Here is an 18,834-nt window from a genome sequence, read left to right as displayed (position 1 = left end):
GATGCATCCTGACAGTAAATATACACTGAATGCTGCATATTTGAACCCAGGACAGCACATCTACAACCCTCAGCACCATATAAGCACCAATACACAAAAATTACAACAGTTTCTCTCTGTCTTTAACTGACAATCGATAATTGGATACTTTAAGACATAAATATTCCATTTTGGCCGTCTAAAGCAGAGTAATGTTAAACCTGTCCTTAATGCGAGTCTTCAGCGTTATCTTTCACTTTACTTCAGGAGGCACAGGAGAGTGCACAAACAAGGGAACAAGAGCCAAAATAGAATCAGATTATCAAACTGCTCCTTTAAAATCAATTTCATCGTTTTTAAATTATTGTGAAATTAGATACCAATATGGAAGATTTATGCTTTATTATTTCTCAGGTTAAGTAATTTTTTTGTTTATTCTTAGCCTCATAACTTGCATGGATGCAAACATTTTGAATACATGTATATGAGACATTCAATGAAGGTTGTCACAATGGATGTAAATAAATAAATAAACAATAGACTAGACAGTTGAAAGGAAATAATTAACATAGGGCCAACTTATTTTCTTAAAGAATTAATTCACAAAATGTCTGTATATATTGTGTTTTTTTCTGCTCTTTATATGTTATTTCTCCTACCAATGTACTTTTTACCAGGGCCGTGCACAGACATTTTGAGGGGCAGTGGCCCAAACCAAAAATGGGGCACTGGGGGGTGGGTGCTTGTTAATACAGTTTTATAATGTTGTTACAAATATACAAATTAAAAGAGAAGACGGCACACACTGTAATAATTTCAGACTTTATTGTAGATGTTTAAATAGATTGTAATGAAGGCCACTATGGTGAAATTTTCCCAATTTATGTATTTATTAACAAACTGTTCATCTTTAAACACCATCTGACACCCTCTTCAGCAAACTGGAAGCAATCAGGTTAAGTGGGACACTTTTTTAGGCATCCAGGCCAGGTGTGGCAGATGGACCCAGGCTGATGGACAAATCTCTAGCAGGTGAAAATCTAACTGAAAATGGCCCGAGTGTACGGAGATGCTTTGTGTATGAGGCAGATGTAAATAGCAAACGTCAAATTTGTAAGTTTTAACTAGACTTTAATGGAGTCAGCAGTTTGCTTGACAGAAAATAAGTTTGTATTGTTTTTCGTTGTTGGTGGAGTGTTATTTTGGTTTTCAATCACTGAATAGAGGCTTCACAAGGTCCTAAAGATGGTGGCCGAAAAAAAGGCATGGGACTGAAACCCATGAATAGCAACAGTAGATCTCTTTTGTTAACGACTAGGTTGTATGACCTTTGACTAGGTTTGCAGGAGAGCATTTAGTCTGCTTGATCTGTGGAGTCCATGTAGGCTAACTGAATTGATGAGGACACATACTATAAACATGCTGATATGATGAGATCATGCTTTCACAGCAAATGCTAAAGAACTAACAGTTCATTGCAGAGCTCTCACCTCTCTTTTTTCTCTGGAGACCTGTTTCTACTCTTCTACTTCTTTCTTTCTTTCAGAACCAATTTTTATTTACTTATTTTGTGTTTCCTTCACATTTCAGATTTTTTTGTAGACACCACAACAACCCAATCACAGAGTGTGCAGCCTTCTGGAGGTATATTAACGTGTGTATTAAATACAGCAATAACAGCTTGTGGATTCTTCTTGGAGTATGCACTCGAGTCACAAATCACAACGTTAGTAACAGCACGGAGAACTCATTAAAGGTACAAACTACTGTATGACGCTTAATTGAATAGTCAGTTTAGAACATCTGCATAGATTATCAATAATATAATACTTTGTTGTCAGGTAAAATTGGTTGGTATTCATGTACACATATTACAGCCTTTTCTGCTTTTTTCATGCATATGCAGTGTCTGTGAATTATATATGCTACCATTCAAAGGTTTGTGTTCAGTAGAAGTTTTTTTGTGCGTGTAAGAATATTTTAGACATATATGCCCCCTAACTTTTGAACACCAGATAAATTGGTCTCTTCAGAAAAAAAATGGAGCCAACCATGTGGGGTTAACTGAATGAATGAATAAATAATTCAGAGAAACGTTCTACAAAGCGCCACAAGGTGGTACCAACGAGTCAACAATTAGTCTCATCAAGGGACTTCTCATGCATGAAGGATTCCTGTGGATTCATTGAAAGTTGTCTTATTAAATAACCTCTACTTGGATCCTGTATGTCTTTATTTTTCATTTTTGAGCATTTTTCTACAGTAGCAAGCCTAATGACATGTCCTAATCATTTCAACATATTGTTAGCCTACTTGCTAACTGTTATATAACCTCTAAATACAGTAATATGTGAAACGACACAAAAGCATCAGTAGGCTTTTAGATTATACGATTATCATTTCAGCAACTTGGTAATTACTAACTGTCGCATAGTCCTATTATTCAGAGCTCGTGTAACAAACGTGAGGTCAGACATGACGCTGACTCATATTTGCCTCCATGCGTTTACAAGAATTAGCACGTTAAATTAGAAGGGCTATTCGCATACATAAACAAATATAAATATATAGGCTAATCTGAAAAATATGGCATATATGAGCGTGCGAAATATTGAACTGATGGGTTGGTTCCAAAATTAAAGGGAAGTTAACTTAAAAAAATAGCCTAGCCTACTTCACACAGTGCACTCAGTAACGTTACGTCTTTCGTCGTTCCAATGGGTTACTTTGTTGACGTCCGGAGGAAATCTAATTAGTTCTCAAGCGTTTTAGAGGAAGAACCAAATCAGACATAGCAGACGAAATAACAAAGCTGTAACGTTATTTAAACTGCACACACACCTTACATTAGAAATAAAATATGTAAACCAGCCACAACAATGACTTCTTATATAGCCATGTGTATATATAGTCATTTACCATTACATAATCGTGTCTCGTACCTCCCTCAAGACAAGAGGCACTCGGCAATCAAGTCATCCGCCTGCATGTGCGGCACACTGCATCAACAGCGCTCATGTTAACAGCCAATTAATCAGCCGCTTGATTACAGCGCGCTGCGAGCTCTGAGCTCGGCTTTGAAGGCGATTGCGACGCTGCTGTGCGATGCCATTCATCAACATGTGACAGGAGCAACAAAGGCTCGAGCTGGAATGGAGCGAGATGTTTTTGATTAAACGCTTCCAAGGAGATGAACCAAACAAACGTTGCCATGAACGAGTGTGTTTGGTTACAAACAGTGAGAGGGCAGGGGGAGGCTGCCGGAGCCAGGTGCCGCTGTTGTGTTTGTGTCTGGCGCGGCTGCCATGGCAACAGAGGGACCGGCGTCTGTCCCTCAGGCTAGACTCCGGACGAATGGACCGGTGTGTAATGCTGGATATGCGTTTTGACTTTGTTATTAGGTCTGGTGTTATTTAACCACAGCTTTACTACTGTATTTTTGGTGGTTACTGTGGCTACAGTGGCACATTTTTGTTAGGTTTATGAGAGGAAGCACAGGCAGGTGTAAAGAACTTCATTTTATGCGTGCTGCATAAAGCAAAAAAAAAAAAAGGTTTCAACCTTTACAAAGCCAGAGATCTCAAGTATAATTTTTTTAACAATGTAAAATTATTTTGCTTGGCATATCATTTCAAAACAGCCTTCATGATTCCTCAATTCATGGACCCCTAGTTGAAAGACCCTAGTTTACAGAATATTAGCATGATGGATGTTTTTAATCACGCTGTAGAATGTGAAGCAATAATCTATTCCATCTTTATTTTGAAACTAGTAGTTATAGTAATGCATAGTAGCTAGTAATTACAGACACAATAAACCATAAAAAAAAACTTACACATCAAAAGTTATTTAGTAATAGTTTATACAAAGGCAGTTTCCAGTTTCAGTAACACAGTAAGCTAACTTAAAGATATAACAATGTATTTTTGGTAATAATAACAGAAGAGTATAGCTAACACACACATAAAGCTGGTTTAACATTATCCTTTGGAGAATGACATTTAAGTCTTAGTAATGAAAGTTGTTACATTTTATTGACAGCGAATCCATTAGTGAATCTATCTACACATGTTGGAGGAAATAATTCTCTTAAAGGGTTCCCTGTGTTCCACTTGTCCCTCTCTGAAGCACTGTGATGTTTAGATGCTCCTAGCTATTAAACAGCAACATAAAAACTGAAACAAATACACTACTTATCTGTTTTCCCAACCAAAGAGCTGTCTTTATGCGTCCTCTTTTGAGATTTTCACCTGAAATCCTACATATAGCAGGGACTGGTATCTGCATGAAAGGATTGAGACCAGTCTTCTCTTACCCTTCTGTCAACTTTCTCATGAAAACCGACTGTAGTACTGTTTTTTAATCCTTAAAGACAGACATTTACAACACATCCTGTGTTACACTGCATAGTGGCTGTGTGATTTTACAGGTTAAAGTTCAAGTTTGGCTTTGGTCCAGACCTAAGTGCTGATGAAGATGAAGCTCAGAGCTTGCTGACGTGGAGACAGTGGGGCCTTACTTCTCCTTTGTCTTCTCGTCATAAGTCCCAGCATTCTTGTAGGCACCTACATAACCTGTGTGCTCCACAATCTCCTCCCGCCCACCTTTTCCTTTGCCTTTCCCGCTGTCATCAAAGCGCTCCTTGTGGGAGCCTGTATATTTAGTTGTGTCAGTTAACCGATCCACAGCCCCAGTTTTTGCCACTTTCTAGAATGGTTAAACAAATATAACATACAAATGAGTGAAATATATAATATAATATTATATAACATATATGTTGATCTGCACAAGGCTGTTTCAGCCTGCCTAAGCAGAGCCTTTCTGGCATTGAATGAATTCCACATAGACATCACATATTCTTGCAACTCCTTTTGAGCTTAACTAGTTGCCAGGTTTGATTTATTGTTGTTTGATTTGTTACTGCCCTCTAGTGCTGAACCGACTGAGGAATGATGTAGTAGCTTGTTAGCGGTTCTCAATCTTTCTTCTGGAGGTCTACCAACACTATTCATTTTAGGTGCCGCTTTTATTTGACACATCCAAATGAGTTCATAAAAAAGTGCATGCATCTACAGATGAACTGAATTATGTGGTAGATACAGGAGACAGCCAAACTTTGCAGTGTTGAAGGAGCTTTATGAGCAACATTTTAAATATTCAAGCAATACCCTCCCATAATTCTGTCACATCTAAGATATTATTTGGCTAGATATTATATGCAAGAAGTTGATGCATGATGTCATTCAAATGTCAAACAAATAACCTTTCTGTCTTCTTGCTTTTTTTTTCTTTAGGATTATTCAAGTCCTAGTGCTCTTATTTGATTTAAAAATCACTATTATTGTAAAATAATTAAAACTGTTTATTTAAGCTGAATTTTATTTAAGCATCCAGTCATCAGTGTCACATGACCTCCAGAAATCATTCTAATATGCTGATTCGGTGCTCAAGAGAGATTAATTATTATTGTCAGTGCTGATTAGTATCTTTGTGAAACCACGGTACAGTGAAACCATGATTATTTTCAGGGATTCTCGGATGAATTGAAAGTTTGAAAGAACAGCATATATTATTTGAAATAGAAATGTGAAACATTGAAAATGTATTTACTGATCAATAATTTATATATATATATATATATATATATATATATATATATATATATATATATATATATATATATATATATATATATATATATATATATATATAAATTCCAATATTGATTTGCTATCTTGCACAGTATAGTCACATTTGTTTATATCAACATACATTCATGCAGAAATGCCTCAAATGATTGTTTTCAAATGGTTGACTTACCGTAACACCAACGTTGGTGGGTTCTTTTCCCTCGATTAGCTTATATATAGACTGCAGTGCCTCTTCTTTGCTTTGATTTTTGAATCTCTTTGGGGCCAGTTCTTCTAGAGCTTTCTGGAACTCCTCATATGTTATGACCCGAGATGTCTTCGCTCTAAATAATATGATAAACATATCCTTTTTAATATCATTGACATTGCCAGTACTGTACAGTTATGTTTTATACTTAATCTATGAAAATGTTGTTAATATTTTAATATTTACATGTTTTTATGTTTTATGTGGTTTATTTTGCATGCACAAAAAAGTAATATATATATAATAACTATATAACAACAACAACAACAACAACAAAAAATGCTGAAAAACTCACTTGACTTTTGTGAAGACAATATCTACATCAGTGCCGGTGACATTCTTGCTGTCAATAACTTTGCAATCTTTGCACAGTTTAGCCCAGTTTTTCCCATTCATCTCTTTTCCAGTGGCTTTGGTGTCACCATGAACAGCAAACTTCTTAAAGGCTCTCAGAAGCTCATCCATTTCTGTACTTTCTGCCATGTTGGTTATTCTGCCAAACAAATAGTAAAACGATGACCTAATGGAACTATTTCTCAAGAAAAAGAGGTGTATTAACTGACCAAATAAGACATCTGCAATAGTGGCATGATCTACTGGCATTACTGAAGCCTTAATGATGAAAGAGAAGACAGAATACTGTGTTTCACTCAGAAAAGAAAGATTACACTGCATTTTTATCTAAAAGGAATCTCAGATGTGTATTATACAGTATACACAAATAACGTCTACAGCCTCAGGCTGTACAGATAAAGTTGAGCCCAGACAACAAAGCACCTTACGCTCTGAATTAGCTGTTCTGACTGAACTGAATTATCCAAATTGTCCTGTGATTTTGACTTAGAAATATTTCACTAAATGGTCTTCTTATTGTAGCATTTTGAAAAACTTCTTCAGCAGGTCACCCTGTTTTCCATTACGTTTTGAATGGCCTGAATGAATAAAATACAAATTAAAGAACCAGCCAAAAGTAACACATTCAGTGTGTGTGGAACAGCAGAGCCTGGTTTAAAATTTAAGGGCTGTAAGGACTGAGCTAATGAGGTGATTATCAGCACTCAGCAGACTTCTAATTATTCACTTCAGAGCACTGCTCAACAGACAAAAACACATTTCCTAAACATTTTCAGAAGGCCTCTTTCCCTCCTCAGTAGTTCTACTGTCTTTTCAGCAAGCTTAGCTTCTAAGATATAACAAATCATACACACTGTTGCAGTGCTGTCGCTATGAAAATTTCTTATTAACTTTAAATATAAAGTTTAAAATAATAATAATTTGAGAATAGGGAAGTTCACACTACAACCATAACAATAAAGAAGGGGAAAAATTGGGGAAGTCGTGGCCTAATGGTTAGAGGGTTGGACTCCCAATCGAAGGGTTGTGGGTTCTAGTCTCGGGCCGGACGGAATTGTGGGTGGGGGGAGTGCATGTACAGTTCTCTCTCCACCTTCAATACCACGACTTAGGTGCCCTTGAGCAAGGCATCGAACCCCCAACTGCTCCCCGGGCGCCGCAGCATAAATGGCTGCCCACTGCTCCGGGTGTGTGCTCACAGTGTGTGTGTTTGTGTTCACTGCTCTGTGTGTGTGCATTTCGGATGGGTTAAATGCAGAGCACAAATTCTGAGTATGGGTCACCATACTTGGCTGAATGTCACTTCACTATAATGACAATACCATTTTCATAAAAACAGCCACTGCCACCAGAATCCATCAGACTTTAAAAAAACTAAAGCAACAGAGGACATAACTGACAAAACTTAGTTAGTATTATAGTTATCTATATATAGTGGACAGTGTTCTTGCTGTAAACAACAGTTGGACTTAATAGATTTCATTGAAAATCATTTACTGTTTGATGGCCACTATGTTTTTCAGCACTATGATTATGATTAGCATTATGATCCCATCCAGTTGGAAGATATAATACATATTTGATATTCTGAGCCAATTTTAGAACATTGTGTATGATGCCCAATTTTCCTCTGTAAACATTTACAAAACTGGCAAGTGTAGGGTGCCTAACATTTTAAATCTGTTCCAATTTCAAATGCTGAGAAGTGTATTCCAGCCTTTAACTGTCTTTATTATTCTTTCGTATCAATACTATAGTGAGAAAAGGGACAGTAGAGAGTATCAATTTGAATCAGAAATTTGCTAATACCCATTCCAGCCTCAATCACGCTAATATGATAGGTATAAAATAACAAGTATGAGATTGTTGATGGAAAATACAACAAAGCATTGTCTCTGTACTTGCAACTGCATTAATTCAAAGCTCATTGAATCTGTGGATGTATTTGGAGAACGTAGAATTTCAGAAGTGAGGCCGATTCTAGATTTCTTGGTGTGGCTGCACAGTCCAGTCATTGTTGATGGAGGCGAGAGTAGGTGTGTGTATGGTCTGATGTGTCTTGGAGTTATTGTGGAATGTTTCAGATGGATGTCAGAAGTTTGGCAGCCGATGGCTCATGGAGAGAGAGGTGATGAGTGTACAGCAGCAGTGGGTGGGCTTGCCCTGGCTTCAACTCCAGCTCCTTCAGCCATCTGTAGTCTCCTCTGAGCTCGAGTGTTGCATCAAACAGTCTCTTACACTCACCAAGGCTGCATTTATTTGATCACAAATACAGTAAAAAGAGTTATATTGTTTTAAATATTTTTAAAGTTTAAAATAACTATTTTCTATATTCAGATTTTTGAAAATGTAACTTATTCCTGTAATGGCAAAGCTCAATATTAAGCAACCATTACTCCAGACGTCAATGTCGGAAATCATTCTAATATGCTGATTTGCTGCTCAAGAAATGTTTCTTATTATAATCAAGGTTGAAAACAGTGCCGCTTGGTGTTTTTGTGCTGCTACATTTTTCATGATTCTTTGATGAATGTTAAGTTCAAATGAACAGCTTTTATTTGAAATAGAAATATTTAGCATTATTATAATAAATATTTTTTTTTCTGTCACATTTGATGAATTTAATGTGTTCTTGCTGAATGCAAAAAAAAGACAAGTTATTTTTTAAAGAGAATGAATCCAAACATTGATGCACCATGTTGTAATAATCACTGGTTTGTCAAACAGTTCCTCCGTCACTGAACCATTGAAATAATCTCATTTTATAAGTCGTCAGGCTTAACATGTTGCATGTGTGTGCTGTGTATTTCCCTAAAACAGTGTGTGAGGGATCATGTGCGAGCTGCTGCTGAGGTTATTCTCACACAGGCGGCCGAATAAAGACATCATTGTGAGCATGAGCCTCACCCTTCTAACACACATGCAAAGGCAGCCGTCCACATAAACACACACTGCCCACCTCCCAAGAGATCCCCTCGCTCAGGACAGGACTTTGTGGAGGTGTCCATGGAAACCATTGTATTAAAGACGGAAACAGAGACACAAGTACCCACCCATCCAGACAAAACACAAAAACAAACACTAGACACATCATGTCCTGAAGACTTTATGAGCAGATTATAATCATATGTTTCAGCCCCAGTGTTTTATAGCTAAACCTTATTTGTGGTCCTGCCCTCGGGATACCTGTAATCCCCACAAAAAATTTTTCTGTACCCTTACTCTGTATTTTATAATGAAGCATATACGATATATTTTAATATATGATAATCACAAAGCATAAAAAGTTATATATTTTATGGACAACCTAATGGGGTTTACTTTCTGATTAGACAGACAGCAGCTCTATAATTAATCTGGTGATGTCAGCAGTGTTTTGTTCAACATTCATAACAAGAATATAATGAATAGCATCCTTATGTGCCAATGTGCCGTTGGGAAAACATCATCCAGTATATTTAGCTTATGTATAATTGCAATCTAAATCATTTTAGTCAGTGGCAGTTGTATTTATCCAAAGTGAACATGATTTCATCTTTTGGCACTTGATGGCCCTTAGTCAGACGCAGTGCAGATGTTGCATTTAGAACATGTTACTACTGTCTGATTTAAAATTATTATTTATTATTATTTTGTATTTGTGCGTGTATATAAATATTTATATATATATATATATATATATATATATATATATATATATATATATATATATATATATATATATTTATTTATTTATTTTTTTTGCAATTAAAACTTTCTTTTCTACCCATTTTGACTTTTGTGTTTTATATTTATGACCAGAATGAGAGAAAAATACCAACAATAAAAAAGTAATAATGGATACTACATTCAACATTGGTGCAAAATCATGTAATTATGCCACTTTGTTGTGTCAATTTATGCACTGAATTCACACTTTACTGTGTAGTAATATTTATATATAGCATGTTTCAATATGCAAACCAGAGCTGCTGATGCATGGTGTATTATGGGTCTATGACGTTATGTGTGCATGCATATACAGTAGCTAATAAGATGAGTGCATGCGTGCATGCATGTGCATTTGTATATGAAGACATTATCTCACATTTGTGTCAGTGAAATCGCTCTTACCTTTGCTACTGACTTCCAGCTGGTGGCAATCCACACACGCACACACGCTCCTTGGTCTGCACAACTTCTGTCCCGTTCTCTCTCTCTCTCTCACTCTCTCTCTCTCTCGTTACTCCCTTCTGAAATGGGCTTTAAAGGCTGAGGGCTTGTTATCATCTGTTTATTCCTGTATCCATGGAGACGTCCTGTTTAACATCAAGGGATGGCAATAAAAGAGAGAGAGGGAGAGTGTGTGTGTGTGTGTGTGTGTGTGTGTGAAAGAGAGAGAGAAAGAAAAAGATCCTACTCAAGTTATAGTGACCGGGGTCATTTATCAGTTGGGCTGAACTAGAGGCTTGAGCATAGCAACATAAGCCAGAAAAAGACTTAAACTCTATCCTGGGTGGGGTATTTGTATTTTATTTGTGTTTATCTTCTGTTTTGGCATTCTGTTTTTGAATGTAAATACTTCTTATTCATTGATGTGAATGCGTTAGAAGAGAGCAATAATGCAATTCATCCAGCACTACATAAATGTTTTAGTGTGTGCTTGTGAAAATGCTCATCCAATACTGCCGATGTGTGTGTGTCTATACTTAGCTACACTTTGAAACCAGATTTGTCCTGAGAAGTTCTCAAGCCAAATATGAAAAACCTCCATTTTTAGGACATTGAGGAATACTGTAATTTATACTGCATATAAATAAAGGTGGAGGCTTGGTTCTATTCATTGATTGTTGCAAGCTTTTTGTCGATTGTAGAGGCTAGGTAAAAGCAAACTAAATGAATGGAGAAACCTGACATAAATCACCAGAGAATTGTTTCACAAAAAATGAAATGTATTCATGCAAAATATGCATAAGAATGCATTTTCATTTAGGCAATAGTTGAATTTTCATTGCATGCCACCTTTAACGCTCTGGTATGCTTGATTCTTACTGGTCAATAGAAGCATTATGCATTCATATATCTTTTAATGATTAGCAATGCTCATCTGGGAAACAGTCATGTTCAGTCTCCAATAAAGCTTCAATAATTTACAATAATTAACTCTTGATTACCCTTTCCATATATTTTCTCTTAGGCACAGATGAAAATCACAGAGGGCCATTTTGAAGATGGCCAGACAGATCTTTTTCGATCATTCTTTCTCTGCTCTTTCTGTCTTTTTCTCGTTTGGCACCACTCCTTCATCCACGGAGTTCATATTTTCCATGGTTGCCCTCACAGTCGGTCTCTTTCCTCTTGTTGTCCTAAAAACAGGACATATAAAACCAGAATTACAATTCAGCAACAGCCTGGAGCCAAATGTGATCTGATTTCACTAGGAGATGCTTTTTATTGTTATTTATGTTTCACACTTCTTTCTTTTTTTGTTATATGGGATTCGTTTTTTTTTTATGAGTGATACAACATGCAGGAACAAAATATACATATGAGCCTTTTAAACAGTTTGTACCAGTGCAATATGTTTGAACCATCAATCAACAAAAAAAATAAAAAAAAATAATGCATGACAAATGTGTGGAGCATGTTACATTTTATACCAATAGCATACACTCACCTAAAAGATTATTAGAAACACCATACTAATACTGTGTTAGACCCCCTTTTCGACCCCCCTTTGCTAACCCTAACTTACCCAGTAACTGAGCAGATTGTGAAATACTCAGACCAGCCCATCTGGCACCAACAACCATGCCATGCTCAAAATTGCTTAAATCACCTTTCTTTCCCATTCTGACATTCAGTTTAGAGTTCAGGAGATTGTCTTGACCAGGACCACACCCCTAAATGCATTGAAGCAACTGCCATGTGATTGGTTGATTAGAAAATTGCATTAATGAGAAATTGAACAGGTGTTCCTAATAATCCTTTAGGTGAGTGTATAACAACAGTTTAAAATAACTTAACAATTCAGGCTCATGTACACAGAATTGTGTTGGAGCATATGTCTTGTCATTTCTATTACGGTTCATCAGACTGATCAAATTGCCCTTCGAAAACTGTTTGCCAAATGCTGACATTAACTCATTACACATACAAAGAGCACTTTTGTTCATTTGCTAAATCATGGGGCTAAAAGATTTACTGTTTTGCTTTATGATTAGCTTTACATTCAGATTCTTAAGAGAAATTTTGTTTGAACAGCTCTACATTCATCTTCCACAGCACTGCCAATGTGTTTTTGAAGACCTGGCATCTCATTGCTGCACAAGGCTGTTATATTTTTATAATATAATACAGTAATCTCGATAAATATGCTAGATTTATTTATAAATAAAGGTGCCCATGGACATGGCACTACCATCAGAGTTCTCTGCTCCTATTCTCACCCCAGAATCTGCTCCAGAAAGCTCTCCCTCATCTCCTTCATCACCGCTGGTCCAGTCCAGCTCTCCGTCATCTCCGTCGTCCCCGCTGGTCCTGTCCAGCTCTGATTCATCTCCTGAGCCCCCAGTGCTTACCAGCACCGCTCCTCCAGAATGTCCACCAGAGCCCGCTATTCGAAAGTGCCCTCCAGAGCCCGCTCCCTGAAAGCATTCTCCAGAGCCTGTTCTTTGAAAGCACCCTCCGGTGCCCGTGACTACAGATCACCCTCTTGACCCTGTTTCAGCCAAGATGCCATAATTCTCTCCTACTTGTTAACTATTATTATTATGGGATTGGGGTAATAGGGCTCCAGTCGTAGAGGCTGGGGCGGGGGCTGCAGTATCGGAGGCTGCTCTGCCACAACCTCCACGAGTCTCCTGATCCACCAAAGCCTCCTGAACTTTCTGATCCGCCATGCCCCCTGAAATGCCTGCTTCACAATGGCGCCCAAAGTTCCCTGGTCCACCATGTCCTACTGAGTCCCCTGGTTCGCCATTGCCTCATTAATCCCAGGTGTGTCACTAAATTCCATGTGTATTTAATGGTGTGTTCAAGACATGTTGGATACATAACATTTACGAATTAAACGCACATGAATGCCACCAAAAAGTTGTAATTACGAGTGGGAAACTCCGAATTTTCTTTAAACTCAGAGTTTCCGAGTTGGGGGCATGTCCATAGTGCGAACTAGACGAGAAATGTGAAATTTTGGGGGGTCCCAAAAAATATGGACAAAATGAATATTTTGAAGTGCAATTTCAGTTGTGCAATGTGATCATGATGGATTATTAAGTGTAAAATAGCAAAATATTATTCAATCATGCATGACGGCGATTAAAACCTAATTTACTTCAATAAAGATTACTATACATGCTATTCTTGTAATGAGCATCAATGTGTGGGGGCGCTGCGCTGCAAATTCCCCGTTAGTACGTCATATATTCGTAGATAAAAAATAAACGTTGTAGGCCATTTATCACGCGCAAAGTCCTTAATTCATTCTGCAGTTATAGCATCATAGCAATGGTAAAAAGAAAACAAGGCAGTTTAATTAATTTTGGTTTTATTAAGAAATTGTGTAGTGATGACATTATAATAGCACGACTGATTCACTTGCTGCAAACACTTATTAGACCTCCGGCCGTGCGCCCACTGTGACAACCAAGAAGCTGAAGAAAAGTTATCTCTGGCTGTAGATGGTAATAGCTCGTCAGAGGCCGGTGTAGCAGTCGATTCTGTTCCCCTCGAAATGTCTGTTTCGTGTAATAAACCCAACCATATAGTTAATCAAACATTTTCCCAAAGTACTAGCCTAAATTCCGCGGATTTGGCAACACTCCCGCATTCAAACACACCGAACACACCTGGATGTAAGGAAAGCAAAAAGCGACACATTTCTTGCTACACTACAACATAGTAAAATGATTCTCACACTCTATTTTCTTATTCATCTTGCAGTTGTTCCGTTATTTTTGTCTTATGTTTTTACATTTCAAGTTGAAAAACCTCTCGCCTTAAATTTATTTTCAAGTTTAGGATTTAGGACGGTACTTTTAACTATTTGACTTGCCGTACATCCAGTCATGCTTCTTGCGCACGCTAGTTCTGATCGTACGTATAGTAACTCGGCAACTACGCAAGAATTGTAGTATGTTTGCGTAAAGGGAACAGAATCGACTGCTACACCGTTCACTATCCTAACCCCTCTTGCTCCGAGTCCTCATTCCCGGTAAACTGGAACAGCCAGCAGTGGAGAGACTGTAAGAACCGATATACATGGCTGTTTGTTAAAGATTGAAGCTTGAGGTGCATCTCTTGTAGGGATGCAAAAAACCTTCTTCTGTCTGAAAAGTTACCTGGCACCCCAGAGGACACGGTATAGCTCGAACACTGGGCGTGTCAATGAGAAACATGACAGAATCGATGGATGCAACGTCTGTTGTTGACAGTAATTGTTCAGTTGAAATAGATAGACAGGATTGCAATATAATAATTAATATGTTTTTATGCGATACAGATTGAAGGTGGCTTCATAAATTATTTAAAACAATTAAAAATGCAAAACACACCTGATGCAAATGCTTTGCTTTTTATTTTCTATACTAACCCTGTTGTATCTTTTTCTAATTTATTAAAAGAAGGTACACCGTGTGAGTTCCTGCCTGTATGTTTGATGTATGGATTGATAAATACATTAAATATGAATGCCCTTCGCCTTCACACTGCTTCGTTTCCTCTCCATCACAATGCGTATCGTGATAGATAGATAGATAGATAGATAGATAGATAGATAGATAGATAGATAGATAGATAGATAGCATTTATCCTCTTCTTGGTAGTCCAGTTAAGTCACATGCACTGTTTCCTAGGTTCAGCAAATACATTGTGGGTAAGCAAATATTTTGAGTGTTTATGTTAACGTGTACTTTAAAAAGCTCCCTAAAGAAACATCGGAGTGTTGCCATTCCAAACAGTGATCTAATTAAATGATCTTTCATCACTCACTTGACCAGATTACATTACAGATGTCAGCACTGAGACTTCCAATGAGAAAGTTAGACTACATACCACGGCAATCGTTGGGTGTGTGGTGTATGTTTAAGAGAAAAGGAACTAGACATTGTGTTCATATAACCTTTAATATATTGTTTTTGATATAAATTAATTTAGAATCCCTATCATTTAATATACATATAACCTTTATCAGCATTAAAATATTCAAATCAAGAGTCTCCATTTTATTTCTAAAAGCTCCTGTATGAAGGAAAGCAATCAGTCATTATTTTGAAACAAGTGTTAACATCTCCTTTAGGATATTCAGTACATATTTAGTTATTTAAAAACAGTTGTTCTCACTTGGCCCCTACAGTGGGCCCTTAGCAAACTTCCAAGGGGACTACAATAAATTAAAATGCAACAAAGCACAAATTTTCCCCTTATTACTGTTTTTACTGAAGCTGTTTGAAAGCCAGCAGCTTTATCATAATTACATCAGAAATACCAGAGTAAATATCTTTTCCAATATAAGTGGCCTGTGAATATTGTGATGGGAAATGAAGGGCCTTCATGTCAGCAAGGCTGAGAACCAATGATTCAAATGTTTTTTGTTTTTTTTAGCGGCGCTCCCCTTTGGAAGTGAAAAGACACTGCATTGATGTCACATTTATGACATTAAAAATGGCATACATTAATTTTGTATTTTAGCTTTGAGAACAAAAGTTCATGTACAACTAAAGGCTTTAAATGCCTAGCCAATAAACACCCATCCATCCTACGCTACCCTGAAAATCATTCACATCCTGAAATGCTCCTCAGGAGCACATTCTGTTATAGACATTATCATTTAATATGGAAACATACTGGATTGGATTATTTCTTTCTGTAAAAATGATGATTTCGAACCTACAGATGTGTTACATGCACTCATAGCCCTATTAAGTGAACTATTAAGTCAACTTTATTGTTTCAATGAAGTGTTGAGTGATGTCTGTTACACATTCAGCGGCTAAGACACACACTGCATATCTCTTTGACCTTCTGATGATTGACACATTTAGTGGGTGTATGCAGGTTGTCCTGGAAACACTTTGTTGTGATATCAAACTTCACACAGCAAAATGGCGTGCAGAAAGTGAACGGTCCAGTATCTGGCATAGTGTGACATTTACAGCGCACAACATGTCAAACAAACTGAACTCTTGCACTACAGCATTTCAACGCATCAGGCGGGACATGACATGTGTTTACCACAGAGTTTCAGCTAATATCCTGTTTAACTTCATTCTCAGCCCCTTTTTATCACCCTCGCTTAAACATGCAATATATCTGTTTTATACACATAAATTAAAAACATGAAATTTGAACAGTCAGAAATCATTTAATGCATTATGCATCATCAGTTTGGATTATTTGATCATCCTGACTCTTTCATTGCATGTTTTGGTGTGCATGTGAGGAAGTGGTTTGTTGTTGGGCTGCCGTAGTCCAAAAATATCATCTTGCATCTCTTCATTTTTTTTTTTGTTTGCTTCATTTAATTAGCTGCTTTTCTGTGTAAATGAATGTCTCTTCATTTTCAGCTCATTTAGCACTGTGAAAGCAGAGAAATCTATAACCAACAGGAAACAGATGTGCACCTCAGAACAAAAGGTCTAGGGCTGTTGGTTTCTGCATATGAGTCTTGTTGTTTATTCCACCAACCAGCGTTCATTAAGGGCTTGTTTCTGCGTGTGCCATAATATGAAGCGTGAAATGTGTTTTTGAAGCCTGTCTGTATGACCTTTGGAAAACAGAGTAGCGTACTGCGTCCATCTGTCCAGCCATGACCATTGGTGTCCATGACAATGCAGTGATTTAATGAACACAAGCGGTGGGAAAATCAGAGAGATGTGTGGGAGCCACTGGAGGGTCAAACTAAAGGCATCAAACACTCACTTCATATTTCAGCTTTTGTTTTAACTGTTGTCATAGAGACAATTGCTGCTTGCATAGCTTATTTTCTTTCCTTTATTTCAGGTCTATAGGGCTATGATGAGGTCACTGTTGGAAATGAATGAAACAGATTGAGAGACATTGATAAGTGAAATGACACACAGTTCTGTTTAACCAATCTTTCACCTGTCAAGCCTGCCTGAGCTGAATGAGGAGGCTACAGCTTATTTGTCTGGACTGAATTGAAGTAAACCTATTTAGAGCAAAGATACGGGATGAAGGTGATCTATGATTTTACTGCCCACTATACACAACTTTCAAGAGTTGTCACCTCAAGGCTTGGATTGCAGAGAGCTCTAGATATTGAGTCTGATAAATATTTGTCAGGCACCAGCATTGCAACAGCTCTTCTCTCAAATCATGTCTTTGATCATTCAAACAGAGAGATGAACACTGCTGATTTAAAGCTTTTGTTGTGCTAAAATCATGATTAAAGCAGGCTATCTTGTTTGTATAGCACTTTGCACAACACACATTGTTTCAAAGCAGCTTTATAGAGAATCATGTTAATGTTTATCATTTCTTATAGTCTTATAGTCACATCAAGCAAATTAGAGCGTAGCGATATTGTAATTTACATTCTGCAATGATGTAAACAATCAAGCAGTTGAGATTTGCTATGTAGTATTACTTTACAGGAATACTGTATGTATACTGTATGTTTGCTATGTATGAATATACTGTATGGCAATAAAATAGGATACGTTTAAATACCCAGCTCAATATAGAGAGTTGTACGATCATATAATTTACATTTTGCAATAATTTACGATCACACAGCCAAGATTTCGCTATATATCACTTTATGTGAGTAAACTAGAGTATGATCAATTTAAACATCCAACTTTATATGAAAAGTTGTATATTACATTTGACATTATATATGTATATGCAAATGCAAGAGCAAAGTTTGATAGACCTAGTAGAATCAAAGAACAGCTTTGGATATAAACTTTTGATCTCACTATTACATACTGACAATGCTAAATTCTCTTCGGTGAACACAGCGTAATTCATGAGAAGTCATAATAAGGCCTTTGTTTGACTGTGATGATCAGAGCAGTCTATAAATCTGTTCCACTGACAATAATTTGAACATATTATAAATCAGCCAAGGTGAATTCTGAAAACTGAGCTCCTCATCTCTGGTGAATAATTGCGTGCAGTGTGCCGCTGGCTCCAGCCAAAAGCTTTCTGTCACTAATGCTGCTGCTGTCACTGTGAGTCCTGTCACAAGTTCTGCTGCATGCCTCTCTTCAGCAGAGCAACTCTTGACTGTCAGTGTTACGCTGTTGTAGTATCCTGATGCCATGGTTACTCTGGGTACACAACACTGCAAAAACAACCACCGTGTCCGGAACACAAAACTTGCAACTGCTCTTTTTAGAAAGCCATTTGAAAACATTACATTTTAAAGGCTTATTAAAATATAATAAGCCTATGAAAAGATGTTAATATACCTATGAACGATTCTAAAAGCAGAATAGGCAGCACATTTTTATGCTAGTTTGACATTAAAAGGATGTAGGAGCAGAACATGATCTTGAGCTTTGAAAGCAGGAGAAGAAGGAGAGTCTGAATGATTTTATCCAGCTGGTCAGGGAACAGGATCCATCTTGTCGGTGCTATTTTCAAAACCAAAACAAT

At 37.2% G+C, this 18,834-nt stretch overlaps 1 protein-coding gene across 1 annotated transcript; it reads right to left on the bottom strand.

The window, feature by feature from the left end:
- Positions 1 to 3,824: 3,824 nt before the first annotated feature.
- On the bottom strand, positions 3,825 to 10,526 carry LOC127961103 (tubulin polymerization-promoting protein family member 3-like). The gene is made up of 4 exons (XM_052560045.1): positions 10,345 to 10,526; positions 6,173 to 6,370; positions 5,800 to 5,953; positions 3,825 to 4,686 (listed from the first exon to the last, which is right to left on the bottom strand). Exons 2-4 carry the CDS (start codon positions 6,358 to 6,360, stop codon positions 4,495 to 4,497), a joined length of 534 nt encoding a protein of 177 aa, XP_052416005.1. The 5' UTR covers positions 6,361 to 6,370; positions 10,345 to 10,526; the 3' UTR covers positions 3,825 to 4,494.
- Between the last annotated feature and the right edge of the window lie 8,308 nt (positions 10,527 to 18,834).

Source organism: Carassius gibelio, chromosome B7 (assembly GCF_023724105.1).
Source record: "Carassius gibelio isolate Cgi1373 ecotype wild population from Czech Republic chromosome B7, carGib1.2-hapl.c, whole genome shotgun sequence".
Taxonomy (NCBI): domain Eukaryota; kingdom Metazoa; phylum Chordata; class Actinopteri; order Cypriniformes; family Cyprinidae; genus Carassius; species Carassius gibelio.
Note: the sequence above shows the minus strand (reverse complement) of the source record. Positions and strands in the feature narration are given on the sequence as shown.